The sequence below is a fragment of the Pezoporus occidentalis genome, unplaced genomic scaffold, assembly GCF_034315485.1.
Source record: "Pezoporus occidentalis ecotype Australia unplaced genomic scaffold, CSIRO_AGI_Poc_V1 ctg4, whole genome shotgun sequence".
Lineage (NCBI taxonomy): Eukaryota > Metazoa > Chordata > Aves > Psittaciformes > Psittacidae > Pezoporus > Pezoporus occidentalis.
The window spans coordinates 17444467-17463392 of record NW_026915724.1 but is presented as its reverse complement, the minus strand read 5'-3'; the positions used below and the strand labels follow the sequence as shown (position 1 = coordinate 17463392).

Genomic DNA, 18926 nt, shown 5'->3' with positions numbered 1-18926 from the left:
AAGAATAGCTCCATTTCTTTCAGATATGTACACCATCTTAAACAATCTGAGCACACAGACCCCAGTCTGTTTAGTCTTGTCTTGGGAGTCAGGGAGGGGCAAGATCAGAGGAACATCACTAAGGTTTTTCTTCCCTTGTCTCCTTTTCCCTCTCATCCCCTGCAGCAGCTTAACAGGACCTCTCCCCAAGGCTCCAACTATCCACAGAGTATCCAAAACAGCGCTTTACACAGACATCTGTCTCTGAGCAAGGTAGGCTCTCTTCATCAATGGGGAAAAATAAACATTTTCGAAAGGAATTCACCTGACATATTTTAGATGTCTGCTTTCTGAGGAGATGAATGGTACACCAGAAATTTCTGCTCTGCACCACAGACTACAAGGGGAGCTAGTGCAGGTGCAACAATTCTTATGATTACATTTGATCAGATGCATCCAGACAAGTTCCCAGATTCATCCTACCTGGCTTCACATATTAACTAAAGTATCTAAACCAAGGAAGCAGGCTTCCTAAGACTCCAGCAGAGAAAAGCACCTCCAAGGAACAGATCTCTGCTGGACTAAGTGCTCTCTGGAGGTACCTCCTTTCTTTCTCCAGTAGCTACAGAGGTACTATTAAAGCTAATTCAGGTACCTCCTGAAAGTATGTGCAATTAATCCAAGCCTGAGTCATTAGCTCTAAGACCTATATGAAGTTAAACCATGGTTTCCCCAGTGATCATCTTCACTGATGAGCTGTATGTCTGCTCAGAGGTTTTATCATGATGCAAACACATTAACACCAGCAAGACTACAACACAGCAATAGACATTTTCAGTTCCTTCACAGGAATCCCACCCTAGCTTACAAGTAAAAGCTACATCCCTCTTATACTAACAAGATGTCAAACATCAAGATCTAACTTGAGCTGCTTTACAAAGCAGAGCTCACCTGTGGGTCACATAAAGGAAGGCACACTGCTGCTATCAGGAGGCACAGCACACTGTGGAGAAGGAAAAAACAAACAGGACCAAACCCTTGTAACCCGGATTTGTACTCTCAGCAAAGTATAGGCAATTCCACTCAATTTTACACTGACATTTAATTTGTTTAATTTTTATTCCACATTTAAGAAGTAATTTCTGCCACCAAAGTTTTTACATCATGTACTCTTCTTACTCATACACAGCAAACTTGTATAAAAAGCAGCACAAAACACCTCAGCAGTGATGAAAACAAGCCTTTTGGTAAGGAATATTACTCTTCACTTGCCATCTGGCTTCCCTAGGTTGCTTCAGAAAGCCAAAAATCAACAAATTTCTGGCCATGAATGGCTACCAAAGTTCTTTCATTAAGGTGAATTGACTATTACAATTCCAGCAAAGGTGACTCCATTAAAAGTTATGATTCAACTCCAGAACACAGAGCAAAGTGGGAGTGAGTGGTATTACACCAGAAATGGATTAAGGACAGCACCAGTCCTCCCCTAGTCCTCTGACTTGGACTAAATAAATTCTTAACCTGTGGCTGGGTAAGGATTTCTACAAGCTACACTGAATATTCTGATGTGGATTTTCTGTGAATGCTACTTCTAATAGTAACAAATATTTGCTTTTGCAGCTTATTTTCCTGCTCTCCAGGAGCATAGGAAAATACAGAATAAAGATGATAAAAAAAATGGCATCCTTGACAATAATCCAGTGGCTAAAACAAGGCCACAGTAAGTCAAATAATGGAAACAACGGGAAGAAATTAGGAAGACGGTGCCTCTAAGCACACTAAATAATAACCCAACTATCTACTCTAAGTACCACTAAAAGATTACAGAATGTGCAGGACAGCAAATATAGAATCATAGAATCATACAATAGTTAGGGTCGGAAAGGACCTTCAGGTCATCTAGTTCCAATCCCCTTGCCATGGCCAGGGACACCTCACACTAAACAATGTCACCCAAGGTTTTGTCTATGCATTCTTCAAGGGGATGGGGAGAGGGTAGAATAAAATTTTTAATATATGACTGGCTGACTTCTCTTTTTCCTTTCTATCTCCTTTTTTGGAGCCAAAACAACTAGGGCCAACCAGGGCTGGTAGGTTGTGTAGCTTGATATGAGTGATTCTAGCAGAACAGGGTATCTTCCTATCTTTCTTAGGAAAGGCACTTTTAGCTATTTTATATCACATTAATTGTCTTTCTCTTACTGTTTAAGATTACATTTAAGATTAATGGAACAGCAAACCTGGCTTCCACCTCGTTTCCGAAAACATTCCTACAAGCACTGCTTTGTTACTCAGGAAGACTGGCCTTTTTTATTTTTATAAGGAGGAAAAAAGGTATCTATTTAAGCAGTGGTTTGAAAAAAAAAAAAGAAAAAGGAAAATACATTTTAAAACTATTTCACTATTCCAGTGTTGCAATTTACGCTCACCGCCCACGGGAATGTGCCTTTCATTCTTCATTGTTTTGGTGTGCCATTATCTGAAGCAAATACAGAAGCTGGAGCCAAAACAAGTCTGAATCTGAATGTGAGCACTTTTAAGAGCTTACCTACAGACTTTCAGATGAGAGGTCTGCTGTAAAAATGAAAGTATGAACAAAAAATTAAAATTTAAAAAGGGTGAAATAGTTCTTTCTCCTTCCAAAACCAGGAAAATGATGACAGCTGCTCTTACTGTACCAAACACATTAAAAATCCTATAAGCAACACTCAACAGTGCATTATGTTGAGCACTGCTTAGCAAATTTAATTTGAAAAGAAGTACCAGGATTACAGATTAGCCTACTTCAACTTGATTTGTATTTTCAGATTTCTTACCAGCAGATATACCTAAAACCAGACATGACTTTACACTTGGTGCTTAAACTTAACTTGAACTATACTGAAACCGTGTATTTGATGTACTCAGAGTATTCTTATTAGGTACAACCAGAGGTCTAAATTCCTAAGAGTTTCCCAATCCTTTAGTCCAAAATTATTCCTCAGAAGCTTCCTAGCAAGATCTGTGTTTGTATTATCCTTGTCCATAGTGCTTTTGTTTTTAAAAAGAGGAGTCATAACCAGGAAAATATGAAACACTTTGTCAGGGACAACAATCAGAGGACAATGACATAGGGACATGCCATGGTACACACTGCTATGCCCCATAGGCATAACCTTAGTGACCTCTTCAGTTTGTTAGGAGTAGCAAACATGGGCCATTTATTTGTCTTCTACATACACAACAGATGTAATGATTGGAAAATCCCTTCCACAGCAAGCCAGAGGCCACTGTAGAAATGACTTTGTGATTAATGATTTCTCAGAGCTACCTCACACAGCAGCTCTCTGGTCAATTAGAAAAGCATTTCATAGCCTAAAAAAAACAGAAGGATTCCCAATGAGTCTGTGAGAAAGAAACCCATCTCTTACTACAGGGTGCAGGAATTATTCTCCTAACTTTAAGACAGATTTAAGACTTGGGACAGACTCTGAAGCATTCAAAACAAATCCAGAAATGCACTGTTATTCCTGCATTTCATGTAGAGCTGCGATCTATCTATAATCATACAATACACTAGATATACTGGTTAGATCTAGAGACCCAGGCCTCCTCCCTCTCAGCTCAAAAATAATCTGACATGGGGCATGAGAGAGGGTGGATATTAATTTTCAAAAGGGAAAAACAAGCAGGACCAAGCCAGTCTTAAAAATGCAGATCAAACTGGTGATATATATTTGCAAAGTTTCATCAACGGAAGGGGAAAACAAAACACCAACAGAAATAGCAAAGCTCTCTCGGTCTCATTAATGACTAGCTATCACTGCAAGATCAGGAAAGCACATGGCACTAATGCCCAGATTAAAAGAAATCAGGTGGTTTGCTATGTGGCAGTTATATCACAGGGGATACCTTGAATGTGTCAATTAATAGATCAGTTACCTCTTTCTGCACACACTTCTGGAACCCATAAGTTATAACTTCTGACGCGCTGTGCACGGTGAGGAACACTGGGATTGGCTGCCATTGGGAGAGAAGAAAAATGCCTAAATCAAACCACAACAGTCACACACACAGGAAGAGGCACCCCTCTAAGGGACAGCTGTCCCACATGCTTGCGGTTTTGGGGTTTGTTTCCGTTTTTTGAGCTGTAAACCCACACCACATCTCCTAAAAGTGACTTAGAGCCATTCCAATTGCTCTTACATGGCACAGGCATCTTTCAACACAGACTCTACTTGCTGCTTCTCCCACTTCTGAGTGCTCAGCCAGTTTGCTTGTATGCAACTAACACACAGTGAGATTTGCTCCAGGTTTGTGCCTCTAGTTTTGCCTCTCTGTTCAAATATCTGCAGCCTCCACAGTAAATGGTTCTCATTAGTTTTCCCATCTCTGTCTACTGCTCCTAAGAATACAGTCTGACTCCTAGCAACAGAATTACAGGCAAGATGATTTTAGGTGATTGCTTTCAGTTACTGCTAGGAAGAGCTGCCCAAAATTAGAGTAGAGATATAATAGTTCATACACAAGTGATGGCAAAATTCTACCCACTGAGGTATCTGGACACCATGCCAACATGAAATCATTAAGAAACAAACCTCAGTGATAACAATAATGAATCAACCACCCATTGCCCTAGGCAAACCCAACCAGAATTACTGGTTCATAATACTTCCTCCAAATCATATCCATGGTCTCTCAAACAGTTGAAACAAGCAATTCTCTGCTCCGATTAAGATAATCTAAAAACTATGGCAGCTTTAGGAAGCACTATTTCCCTGCTTGTGTACAGTATTTAAATTATGTGAGTAGAGAATGAGTTAATTTCTCAGTGATGTCCATGCCTTTTCAGGTGGAACAAACAGCAAATACCTCTTAAATTTGGCTATGCATTCTGAAATCTGTATTTTCTGGATTTTTCCTTTCTTTCCCACAAAGACAGATAAGCATCGCTAATTAAACATTTGAAGTTTAATGACAACTGGGATGGATCCATAAACACAACAGTTGCACCAAGATAACTTTTAACACCTCTAAATTAGCAAGGAAATCACACAAACACAGCTGGCATGAAGTTGTCAGCCCCAGCTTCACTGGTTCTGAAAACCAATTCCCAACCCCGTTGCTGGATGACTAAGAACATAAACCCAGAAGTATCTAATACAAGCATTCTGAGCATGACACAATAATAGGAAATACAAGAAATAACCATACCCAAGGAAAGTTGACAGCACAATTTACATTCTTCCTTTTGCGAAGCCAATCTGTTGGGTTTTATTTTCCTCCCCCTTGCTTTTGGCTCATCCAAATGTGTTTTGGAGCCAACAATGGCTCCGGTTTGCGCAGCCCAGTTAACCTTCTCCATATGTCTGTTGCCTTTGATGTGAGTATTTCTTAAATTTGTGAGTGGGCTTAATGCTTACAAAAAGAAAGGTTTACTGGTTGGGCAGGTAGGGAGAACAGACTCTGTACAAACCTCCCATCACAGCTCTGCATACTTTTGTTAGTGCATCACAATCCGGAGCTAAGCCCTCCTCCTCGAGTTCCAGCCCTGAACTCCTGGGCAGGGGAGACTGCCAGCACCTCTAGGGAGAGGCACGAACAGAGATTTAAGATTGTAGCCCTGCCAGTGTACAGGAATGTCTGAAGGTGAGCCTCCCTGGATTTGATCAAAAAAGTACACATACTTTCTGCTTTAGCAATAAACCCACTTAATTCAAAAATATGCTGCTAAGGTGAACCTATTCAGGTGCAGAATATGGAGAGTTCATTTTCCTTCTCACTGTGTCACAAAATTGTTGTACACAAAGTTACTGTAATTAAAGCTTATCTGCAGGATTGAATTTAGCCCCAGCACAAGGCATTACTTAACTAACGGCCTAAGACAACTTGTGCTTTTGTCTTTTCTCCTAAAATGGCCACAGAATTAGGCCTCTAAATCCCTATTCATGTACAACAAGAAGCCATTCAGAAATGGGAGATGCTCCTTAAAAAAGGTTTGGGATATAACGTCCTTAAGAAAGGTTTGGGATATAAGTCAAAACCATTCACAGCCCCTCTGCCACTCCAGTACATCTCACTCTTGAATGACCTAAGCAGGGACAGGAGGGAGACAGGTAGCTTAAGGGATCACTAGGAAATAAGAAGAAATAGCAGAGAAGATGTGATACATCCCTCCTCCACCTCCCAGGTGAGCAGGCAGAAAAGACGCCGCTTCCAAGGCTTTACTGCTGTTTCCAGGCAGGGCTTTCGTTAGGGATCTTTGCTCAGTTTACACCAGAGGAGCCCAATAGAACTTGTTTTGACAAGGAACCAAGAGGAAGCAAATGCAATCACCCTGAAGCAAAGCTAATCTTAAAAAGCATGGGGCTACTGAGCATACGCCTGTGATTTCTGAAGATTGGTCCACTTGGGTCCAAGATGAGGCCCCCAGACTTGTTTGTGAGGACAAAGACCTGTCTTTTTCTGCCCTATCTCTCCACTGGGAAGTTCAAGGGATCACTACAAGCAAAATATTGGCAAAAATTCCCTTCTGATCCTCCATTCGGTTTAGGAGCTGGCAAGAGCAAGCTGGCTCTGGTATTAGATTAAGATGCATTGACAGAATGCAGAAGGGAACTAGGGCAGAATCTGGCCTTGCAGACTGCATAGCAGCAGTAAAAAATTGCTCGTTTTCAAAAATTCATGTCACCATTTTTTTCCCCACAAAAGACTGTATAATTTAAGTAAAAAGCATTCAACTTCAATTCAGCATATCCATTGAACACTTAGTAGGTTACTGTTGATTCAAATGGATCATAAACCTGATTAATCTAACCCTTTCCATAATACCTTTTGAACTTTCAATTTATTTTTTCAAATCCTGTAAAGCATCAAAATCACTGAAATGGTCTTCATCCTTCTGGAAGGATTTCCTACAGATCCCACAGCCCCAGTCCCCCTCTTGAAAACTTACAGCCAGTAACTTCTTCAGCTTCCTCCGCACTTGCACAATTCATGCAACTGATGATCTACTCTGCAAAACACCAAGCACTCTGGAGAGATGCTGAGTGCTATGGACCATCACAGAGGTGTTTTTTGATACTGCTCTGCACTTTGTAGGATGGGATCACTGCTCTAGCACCATTAACAGTGTATGTATTACTTAAACCCCTCCTTCCTTCTTTCCCCCAACAGAGGAACACCATTAAACACCTTGTATGAAGGGAATGTTCTTTGCTCATAAATTAGATGTAATAAAGAACTGACTTCTACTTGTGTGTTTCTTACCAATCTAGACAGTGCCCTAGAGCCAGCATAAATAATGCCCACAAAAAGTACTGAAGCAGGAAGCCACGACAGGATTTCAGACCTGTGGAAATAATTAAAATCCCATTACTTCACCACATTCTGTTTACATACAGCCAGCAACAGTTGCTTGCAAGGAATATAATAATACATACATATGTACATGAATTTAAAAGATGTGCATATTGAATTCATCGTCTGAGTGTTCAGTATTCCTCCCATTTACTAAAGAATCCTGAGACAGAAATGAATCACTTCATCTAACACTGGATTAGAGCGATTTACAGATATATTTTCTTTCTTTAACTCTTTCCTTGGCTTCTCTCCCTGTGAAATTGTTTGTTTCACAGCAATTATTCCTACTGGTTTTAAGGGACAGAAATTTCAACTAATTTCCTTGATGCGCTGTAAAAGGAAGAAAAACTGGCAAATGAAGACAAAATAGCACACTCGCACAGACAGCACACATTTTCACTATGTAGAAATACATTTCCCCACCCACACATTCATTTTTCAGCCAGATTTAAAAAGAGATTCTTCCTAAAGGTCAGATTGTCTCTGTGGAAGCATATCTCTTGAGATTTCCTAATGATGCTCCCTCAACTAAGCCAAACTCCTAGAGGCAGTCTGACAACTAATGGAGGGATGAAGTCACCAGATTGATCTGATTATTATTGTTATTTTTTTAATCCATGGTTACTGCAGCAGGGCCAGCTTTCAGTTCTGAGAAGGAGCTTCAGAATTCGCACTTTTGGGTTTTTGATCTTGTTACTTAAAGGGAAAAAGGGATCAGGTAGGTGGTAAATTTCAGACAGAATAATGTAAGATTTTGAGCAAGGGAGGAAAGGAGTAGCAATGATCTAAAGGCCTGATCCAAATGCTTCTCAGAACTGAAGACACTGCTACCTCTATTCAGTCTTCCCAAGCATTAAACTAAAGTCAAGAAAACATTAATGAATAATACTGGTTCTCAGAATGAAACCAAACTGCTTTGTAATTCCTTAATTTGGATTACACTTCCAACTAGTGTAAGAGTTAAAATGTAAATATAGGTACTGCTACACTACCACACTTCATGAATACAAGAAAAATAGATGACTAAACAATGAAATCAGAACAGTCCAGATGAAGATAAAACATGCCCAAAAATTAATGTAAACACAAACAAGAAAAAACCTAAATACCACATTTCTTTTTTTCTTTTTAATAAATAATTTTCTAAGATACCTGATAAAAAACCCAGGGTCACAAAAATAGAGTAATCTTTAAATACTTTTACCAGCATAGATATTTGTTCTGGGTTTTTTTTTTGGGTAGCCACTGTAATTTTGTATAAAAACACTGTTCCTTTTAGGGTTATTGACTTCAACTGGAATTTCACTAAAACCAGGATCTAAAACTCTCATACCTCATTACCAGCAAATTCACATAAGACACCAACAGAATACTCACACCTTATTGGAACTTCCACAAACGGAAGAAAGGAGAATAGACAAAGAGAAAGAAGGGCTGGGAAGATGAAAGGAACACACGCTGAAAACCAAATTTTCATTCAGAACATAAAAATATCACTCTTTCATGTTCCCAACCACTAAAGTCTAGGAATCCCAAACATGCCTTCGTTTCCAATGCAATACTGTGAAGTGTCATGGAAAAAGATTTCAGATGTTTTTTCCATGATGTAAGGGTAGAATTTTATGCTGCCAAATGGGAATTCAAGGACTGAAAAAGAATGCATGGATGTTTGATGTAATGTGTCAGCACCAACAATCTGTCTTTGTATGTAAACCAATTAGTAGCTTTTTATGTTGGCAATACAGCGATGTACATGAAAAACAAAAAAGCTCACTGACATAAAAGAACTGACGAGCTGTGGTTGTAGGGTTAGATTCAAAAGCCACTAAAGTCAATGGATAGGTTCCCCTAAACCACACTTCGGAGCTTTGGTTCAAGCAAGGCTCTGAGCTGCTGCTTAGACAGGGGGAAAATTCAGCACTACAAGAAATGCCAACCAGAACACACAAGACTAACGTGCCTTACAAGGATTAGTGCAGCAGAATGTGGTGCTGGAAGCATTATGCAGATGCTACACGCACTCCTTGAAGATCCACAGAGCCCTTGCTTTGGATACAAGTTTTGCAGATGGTCACCATTCAGCCCTTAGAAGCAACAACGATGGTGACAGTCCCTTGCAGCTGGGAGGACCAGGGGAAAACAGATGAAAACCAGGATATCCACAAGACCTAAGAGAAATTACTCTAAGCAATATGTTTTAATTTGTTAATTTAATTCCAGACTTTAGACAAAAGGGTGATGATCTCTAGGTGATAATTCTGCTGAGGCCCTTACATAACCTGAACTGGCTCAAGAAGCGTACGAGATCAGTCCACATGACAAAAATGCTGACACTTTGTGGAAATAAACAAATGGGTGACAGTTTCTTATTTGAAGCATGACAAGACTGGGGACCAGATATCATAAGTATCCTGCACAACACCCCCCCCCCCCCCCAAACGAACAGATAGATTCACAGACCAATATTCACTACGGGGGGGTTGGAAATGTCCTTATCCCAGTGGTAGTACTAAGAAAAATCACCTTTGGAAGGGGAAAGAGTTGAGAGGGAGTGATAAACAGAAGCTTTGAGACATTATGTTTGCTTGTTTGTTGGGAATTTTATTGTTTAGTTGGGGTTTGGTTGTTGGGTTTTCGTGGTTGTTTTTTTCTTTTTAAACCACAGATACATGCTACAAGCCCAGTTCAGCAAAGCATTAATGCATGATCCTAATTCTTCTGAATAAAGACGGGTTTAAACTCATGCATAAGTATTTGGCTGAATTATAGCCAAAACATGTCAATTAATTCTGGTGATTTCATTCACTCTGTTCTAGAACAGGAATTCTGTACTGGCTAAACTAATAAAGCGGTTTCTCAAGATGTATTTAAATCACTTTTCCTACAGTGTGCTGACATCTAGTGGCCTGAAATCTCCACTGTCAAAACACGAACTAATTTTTCACAAAAGCTTTTCTTAAATAAAAACATCCTCCTCAACGGTAAAAAAGTTTTTCTTGTCTACTGTTTCCTTCAATGTCCTCCAAGTTTTGAAAAAAAAAAACCAAAAAAAAACTTCTGAATCTGAAAAAAGATTTTAATTTCTAACTTTTTTAGTTTCATAGTTTAAAGCAAAAATAGTGATGAGAAGTTGAACTAGAAAGGACATTACTGATGGCTGTATTCTTTTAGACTGTTCTGACGAAGCCACAGTCTGCATAAATAATATGCATTTGATAACAATATGCATCGCAATAACTGCCACTAAAGCAAGGGTTGGACCCTAATCCTTACTCTACCAATACCCCTGGCAGCTTTTACACCAACATCCTCATTTTATCTGCACTACAGGTAAGAGATAAGAAGCAAAATTCTGTTTCTATTTACAACTTCACATAAGTTTCAGTGGTGATGTAGTCACTTGCATGGACATGAAAACAGAACATAGCCTGGCTCTTCTGAAATACATGTAGATTTCATCACAAATCAGGAGACTGAGTTTTGCAAGCCAACCATCTGAATCCCAAACAGAGAGTCCACCAGTTGCTAACACAGAATCACTGAAAAAAGTTAATTAGAAGGCAACTCTGACAGCCATCTAGTCCAATCACCACCCCAGCTTCAGAATCAAGTCACATTACTCAGGTCATTGTCTAGTAAAGCCCTTAGTATCTCCAGAGATGGCAATTGAAAAACTGCTGTGGGCATACATCTTCTAAATTATACTATTTCTGCAAAAGTAAAAAGATACACCACATTCCGTACTGCAGAATGGATAGTACAGTATGCTGGAAGATTCTTCTGAGTTGTCACAGTTCAAGCAGATGATCTTTGCCATAAAACACCTTTTAATTTGGAGTTTGATTATTATATCAATCCTGTACTGCAGCAACTGCTCTTGCTGTGCGGTAATAAATGCTAGAGTTAGGCAAGAGTGAATGATACCTATTTATGGGACACAGCTCTCACAGAAAAAGGCAGACCACATTTATGGACTTCACTGCACTGAAGTTTTCGGAAAGGGTATGCTCTCAACCAAGGTTTCTCTTAAAATACTATAAATAATCCAGGGGAGACATGTGGACAGACAGTTGGATAAGCTACCTTTATAGTTTTCACTAATGTCTGTGATTTTTTGACCAAGACTCTGTCTTACCAAGGTGAAATTGAATCCACTTTACAGTAGTAATCAGCTGAGGTGCGTGTCATTGAACATTCACTAGACTAAAACACAAGATCTCTCCTACACCTGTGAAGCAGAACACATACACACCTCCTGACTTATATTTTAGCAAGTTAGTAACTTCCACAACCAACTTAACTATGTCATAACCCAGATACAGAAAATAAGTATTTAGCAGATACTGAAAACCCCACAGTACCTTGAACACAAGTTTATCTCCACCCAGCCCAGCTTCCAGGAGACATGAAGCAGAAGTCCACCCACTAATGTCTGCCACCTGAAATAAAAACAACACAGCACCTCTGAATTATTTGCTTTTTTGTCCACATAGAGCATGAGTTTAGAATCCACAGAATTTCCCACAGCGCAACATGACTCCAGTTATTTGCTGTTTCTCTAGGCTGCCAGGGATGTCAAAATTCCCCTTTGAATCTTCTGTTTTTGTGGGCCTTCATTTCCTCCAAATTTTATAATACTCAGGTGCTTCCACTTCCTGTTTCAAATGTTTTGTAAATTTACCCCAGTTACCTTAATCATGTTACTGAATTTACCATCTCTTCCCACACATGGTTTACAATAATAATAGCGATGTTAGAGCCATGATCTTGATCTGAAGATGTGTGACAAGAGATGACTATCTTTTAGACATAAACTCTTATTGTCAGAACAAAGAAACACAATTTCAGGATTCAAAGACGCTTCAGATGAAGTAATAAGCCTCAAGGATGACATGTATAGTCCTAGTAGTTTCAAGCATTAGCCCTATGACTCCACATGGTCTTAGATTACAAAATCTCTCCAACTCAGCCTGCTTTCCCTCCACAGACACATCTTGTGTAGCAAGCACCAAGTCAAGTGTCATCAACAACAACATCACTATGCTGCCTGAGCCTCTGATTCAGAACCTCTAGAGGAAACTTTACAGCCAGAAAACTTTGCAATGTAAACCACAATACTGAGGTGTTATCACTGGGAAGGTATAAAACAATTACACACATTCTGCATTGACTTATCTATATAATGATTTATCCTACCATAAGGGTGTTCCTTAGTCTATTATGGAAATATTTGAGGCCTTAGAAATGCTTGCAGATAACTTAAAATGACTGATGATGCATACTGATTTTTTTTTTTTTTAAATCTTTAAAATAAGTTATTAGCTTGCTTCCCTTAAGCCAGTGGTTTTCAGAGAGGTGTTTCATGCTTCTCAGGTAAAAATCCTTAACCATCTAGCATCATTCAAACACAGATACTGTATTACAGTATTAAATCACATCAATATTTGTGATAGGTGTAGAAGTGGGTTTATTTATTATTCCCATTCATCGCAACGTACTTAAGCAAGTATTCAAAATCTCACACATATGCAAATAAACAAACATTCATTCTATGTTGTATTACATACAGTTGGACAGTGTCAGAGAAGAGCGAGCTCACTGTCCACATGGGTATGATGAATATTCAATGCTACTATCACAGCTCACTTCACCTTTTTAGATGAGGAGCATACGAGAGCTTAGAAGCCAGGTATCTTTGATGTTTGCTGCAAGCTTGACTATGCTCTAAACAAAGCCAGTGATGAATTCCCATCAACTCTACTGTGAAGGATTTCCTCTTGTCTCAGGTTTTAAGGACAGAAGTTGAAGTTCCAGATGCTTAGCACTATGCAATATACTCTCAGATCACACAGGGAACAAAAACAATGGCAATGAACAGTAACAGCATGAACCGAGAAAAACATTCTTTTGCTCCTTTGTTCATCTGTCATAGCTCTAAATGAAAGTGCAGCTGAGACTATTATTAAGGAAAGATCACTTTTAAAAGCCAGAACTCATGGAAAAATACTAAGATGCTGAGAAGCATTTCCAAATAACAGAAAAAGGAAGCAACTGTGGCAACACAGATACCATAAAGAAGTTGCTTGCCACTGAAGTGTGCTTTTTTTGCTGTTGATTTACAACATGTGTAGTTTACACACATTACTCAAAACCCTCTCCCCCTATGATAAAAGCCTTGTCCAAGAGACAGTCTCTGTGTAGGTGTGTCAAAGCATTCATTGACACACAGCTCTACATTTAATAGAGCTGAATACACTCAAAGAAAACGGAGATTCCTCAGGCAATCATTCCTAGAGCTGACTGAAGTCCTGATGCTGCGAGTCAGACAAAAATATAAGCCATGTTAAGCATCAGTAAAGGAATTAAAGATATCCAGTGTCTGCAGATTTTTACCATTATCTCAAAAGAACAAATGGGGAAAGTCTTAAAATTAAGAGGCTAGACTTTCAGTAAATGTCTCACAAATTATTAACAGCACTGATGTATACTTAGCAAACTGTTACATTTCTCAGCATGATCATTAAGATATGACAGCAACTTGTAATGCAGAGTTACAAAGGCTAAGCGCGAAAATAAGCAACATGATATGTGTATGCCTAAATATGGGTTTAAGGTCAGTTTTCATTAACACAGCAAGCTGCACATTATCCATGAGTGCCATCTCCAAAGAAGACAGGCAGTACTGTAACTGCAACTTTTCTACGCTGAAGCACAAGACTTTCAGAAAAACGGGAAATGAGAAAGTCTATCTTAATTACACCACCACTGTGGTGTTTAAAAACTAACCAGGACACATGAATGAATGCTTTACTAAGGCTTCGCAAAGTATGTTCTCTAGACAGCAAAAGCCAGTAATGACAAGAGGTAAGAAAGTTAGCTTCAGCATGGAACAGCAAGATATTTACTGATTGAAGTAATTTTCCAAACAACTGTATTCTTAAAACAATACTTACCCTTGAAAAAGGGTAGGGTAGGTAAATTGCAGGACAGACAGGACATACTGGAAAACAAATACCAAATTAATGGACATCAAGCACCTCCAGCTTATAACATCAACAATCACAAGAGCAACAAAACAAACAGTTTTTACTAAAATAAAAAGACAAAACAAAAAATCAGTTATTTCTCTTCCAATGCTGGATGCTGTCCCAGTCACTGTGGAAGGCAGCAGACACCAAAGATCATGGGGTACAGAGTAGACACACTGAACAACAGAGAGAAGGCTACCTTCCAAAATGCTCTTTCTGAGCACATTCCATGCATCACATTGAATGAGAAAACGATTAACAGGAACAAAAAGACACAAGCAGTTTTCAACTCAAACCATATCGTACCACAGGGGCAAACTTTGGCAGAATCAATCTTAATATATTTGTCTCCTTCTGATTAATTTATCTTACAGACCTGACACTCTGTTCACACACTATTTTGTGTAAAATATTAAGCAGCCCAAAAAGCTCTATGGAGATGTAATATATGGGAGGAAAGAAGCAAAGCCTCTCTGTCATTGTTTTAGCATGCTTTGTCAGGGTCTGGGCATATGGGTACCAGTGTATTTTCCCACTATATATGTATATATGCAAATATGAGGCAGAAATATATATGCCTTTCAATATGTGTATCAGGATCTAACAGCTTCTCGTAATGAAGTATATAAATACTATTTGTGCAAAGGAGAAGAAGGCTGAAGCTTCTTCAGAGGAAAGGAAAGGTACCTGCCACCCCTTCCAGGAGCCAGCACAAGCTCTCAACAGTGAAAGAAGCTGAAAGCTTTCAACAGAGAAGAAACTGTGCTGAGCAGCTTGCAAGATCCAGCTTTTAGGTGTGGGGAGTGTCACTAAAAAGCTGGCATCAATATACAGAGATAGGGGTTGCTGGTTCACAACGGATCATATTATACATACATTTGGCAGAACTGCCACCTGGGTTTTAAATCAGGACAATATATCTGTGCATATTCATACTCGTTCTTGTGTTTACAAACCACCTGCAACAACTGAATGGTCTACATCCTGGCTATTTTTAACTTTAATACAGTAAAACCTCCATTCAGGTTTGAAAATGGATGCCCTATGTCAAAGTCCCTCCAATTTCCTCTCAAGTGCAGTCAAACCTTTTCCAACGTACAATGCAATCTGGCAGCTTTTCTAGCCTCTCTCTGTTCAACTAATCACTGCTCCTAGCAGTCTGTCAAATCAAGTGGGCTACCTCTCCCTAGAAACTTTGCTTCACGTCTGGACTTCAGCCTACGTCTGGGTGTCCTTAATGGCAAGCATACCTTGGTACAGAAACCAGTGGCCAATGCTCATATAAGATTTTCTTTTCATTTCTAAAATACTACTGTTTTCTAACTCTCCCTCAGAAAATCCATACCCCGATTGCTTCAAAAACATCTTTTCTTTCAGAAATCTGCACCAGAAACACAGACACACTCTCTGATAAATAGGACAGCAAGGAGTGGTTATTACCTTATCTCCTCCTCCCAGAGTGAAAAAACTGCTCACTCTATGGCTATGTTTAAACCATGCAACTTTATCCACAATGTGGCCATCTTCAGCCTACTTTTCCTACTTAAACATTTCAGCAATACCAGTGGGCAATTAAGTTGCACAGTGGAAAACAAAATTTCTTGTCCTTAATTTGCAGGTTAATTAAGCTGTAAAAGAGTCTGTAGAACTTAACATTTGTTTCACTGCTGCTATAACAATTTGAGTATCTCACATTTTTCCCTTGTATACTTGATATTATTGTTAATAGATCTCTTGGGGAATGGCTGTGCTTTCAGTAGCTGCAGTAACTATCCAGCCTCATCAGCGCTTTCAAAGCAGAGTAATTTCTGGCTCTATAGCTAACATTTCATTCGTTTGAATAATATATTACCCCCTTTTCTCCCCTAAACATGCCATTCTCAACTTGGAGCGCACACTGTGGTGCGCATTTGGTCTAAGGTGCCAGGCGGAAGGCTTCACTAGCCGGCAGACCTCCTCCGCCGGCTCTCCCTGAGGAGGGCAGGGCAAGAAGAGGATACAGTCCCTCCTCCTTTTCCTCCTCCTCCTGTGTCCCAGCACTGACCTCAGACGCATCCCCCTACTACCGCTACAGCGGAGAGACTTCCCAGCGCCCCGCATCCCCTCCGCCTCTCCCTGCCCTGGTCCCTCCGATGCTGGGGAAGAAGGGGGCAGCTGCCCGCCGTCCCTCACCTTGTTGGTGAAACAGGACGCCAGGTAGAAGAGGCAGAAAGCGAGGCCACCCGCCGGCCTCTTCAGATACATCTGTCACCGCTCGCCCCGCCGCGAACGCCCCTGCACGCAAGTCCGGCTGGCGGCGGCCATCGCAGCGACACGTAGCACCAACGGGAACCGGGACCCCGCGGCAGGCACCGCCTCCTTAAAGGGCCGGTGCTGCCGCCTCGCAGCGGCCCCGCGGGGAAGGGCTTGGGATACTGGGCATGGAAAGTTGGATACGACCTGACAGTGTGCGGTGGCAGCCCAGAAACCAACCGTGTGCTGGGCTGCGTCAAAAGGAGCATGACCAGCAGGTCGAAGGAGATGATTCTCCCCATCTGTTCCACTCACATGAGACCCCACCTGCAGTACTGCCTCCAGCTCTGGGATCCCCAGCACAGGATGGGTGTGGAGCAAGTCCAGGGCAGGGCCAAGAAGATGATCAGAGGGCTGGAGCACCTTTGCTGTGAAAACTGGGTGAGAGAATTGGGTTTATTCGGCCTGGAGATGAGAAGGCTCCAAATGACACTTCAGAGCAGCTTCCAGTATCTAAACAGGGGCTACAGGAAATCTGGAGAAGGACTTCTTAAAAGGTCATGTAGGGACAGGACAAGGAAGAATGGCTTTAAACTGAAAGGGGGGAGATTTAGAGTAGATGTAAGGAAGAAGTTTTTCCCTGTGAGGGTGGTGAGACACTGGCACAGGTTGTCCAGAGAAGCTGTGACTTCCCCATCCCTGGCAGTGTTCAAAGCCAGGTTGGATGGGGCTTGGAGCAACCGGTCTAGTGGAAGGTGTCCCTGCCCATGGAAAGGGTTGGAACTGGATGAGTTTCAAGGTCCCTTCCAATCCAAACCATTTTGTGATTCATCAGTGATGAGTAAGCAAGAAATATCCCAGGGAAGTTGAGAAGCAGTGAAAGACCTGCCCTACCTAGGCAGGGTTACTGGGTGTTCTTTTATTATGGCCTAGGTAAGCCTTGTTCTTCCCAGATCTGGTATTAGCCAGTCCCTATCTGCTTTTCTCATCTTGGCTTTGCTCAGTTAATGAAAAGCCCAGGGCTCTCTTCTGTACAGGTACACCCTATTTTTAGAGGATGGAGCAAAGCAGCATGAACAAGGAGCTGAACAATGCCTAAACGGGAGTGAGAGGGGCCCTAACTAGTAGACCAGAGTCCAACTCCAGCCTATAAAGTGAGCCTGACTAACCTGCTACATTTAGCCTCAAAAGAAAGTCAGTAGTGCACTGACAGCTCAGTGGTCTCTGCTGTACCAAAACAAATTCCAAGTGTTTTGGTCCATCACAGAATCAAAAAAAATCATACAATAATTGAGGTTGGAAAAGACCCTTAACACAACCAAAACCAACAGTTAACCTAGCACTGCCAAGTCCACCACTAACCATGCCCTGAGAACCACTTACATGTCTTAAATACCTCCAGGGGTGGTGACTCCACCATTTCCCCAGGCACACTGTTCCAATGCTTGACAACCCTTTCTGAGAATAATTTTTTCCTAATATTCAATCTAAACTACCCCATGCACAGACACAATCCCATATGGACTGGAAGGAGGTGGCCCAAAACAGACATCAGATTTCCAGTGCTGAGAAGTTTGGTCCATTGAGGCCTACAGAGATCAGTGGTACTGATGTGCCACTGTAACGGATGTGATAAAGATGGTGTGGTGGGTGATACAGCATTTCCACTTCACAGAGCATATGTTTATGTAAGCACGTCAAGAGTGGTTTTTGCAAACAAGGGAATACTTTGTATTGTGCCAAACATTCAGCCTGTAAAGCTTTAAAAAAGAATAAGAAAATTTTACAGGTATCTACAGAGTATCTACAAAGTAAGCATAATACTTTAGGCATTTTGTTTTAGTGACTTGTCATTTTAGTTGAAAATATTACAGTGATTTCTCTCTTTGTGCTTCTTCCAGCATTTTTTGTTAAAATTGTGAGACTTGGGCAAAGATGATGGATCTTCCTACAGTAAGCTGCAGAGGCAGGTTTGCATTCTTGTAAGCCACTTACAGTAAGAGATTATGAATGAAGATATACATTTCTGCCAATATTGTTTATCATGACTAATTTGAATTACATATTAAGTAATTGCTATACAGCTTTGTAATTATTTTGAGTAATATGAATTTAAGTTTCTGCTCTATCTAGATTTTTAACTATTTTTATTAGGAGATGAATTGTTAGGTGAATGTGTGGCAAATTACTTTGTTTAGTTGTCATTTTACAAAATATTTCTTCATAGAATTATAGTATCATAGAATAGTTAGGGTTGGAAAGGACCTTAAGATCATCAAGTTCCAACCCCCCTGCCATGGGCAGGGACACCTCACACTAAACCATGTCACCCAAGGCTCTGTCCAA

General features: G+C 40.5%; 1 protein-coding gene across 6 annotated transcripts in view; it reads right to left on the bottom strand.

Annotated features, from left to right (window-relative positions):
• TMEM241 (transmembrane protein 241) overlaps nt 1-16684 on the bottom strand; it is a 56484-nt gene extending 39800 nt beyond the window's left edge. For 2 of the 6 annotated variants that reach the window (XR_009967434.1, XR_009967433.1), the window contains exons 1-7: nt 16521-16684; nt 14274-14320; nt 11682-11759; nt 7228-7309; nt 3901-3978; nt 2528-2553; nt 931-982 (exon numbers count right to left, since the gene is read on the bottom strand). Coding sequence is in view for 2 of the 6 variants with exons in the window: in XM_062632827.1 (XP_062488811.1) it covers nt 931-982; nt 2528-2553; nt 3901-3978; nt 7228-7309; nt 11682-11759; nt 14274-14320; nt 16521-16592 (435 nt within the window). In the remaining 4 variants the exon portion in view is untranslated. The remainder of the gene's footprint in view (nt 1-930; nt 983-2527; nt 2554-3900; nt 3979-7227; nt 7310-11681; nt 11760-14273; nt 14321-16520) is intronic. The other 4 variants (XR_009967432.1, XR_009967431.1, XM_062632827.1 and 1 more) reach the window with 3 other exon arrangements.
• Nucleotides 16685-18926: the final 2242 nt, after the last annotated feature.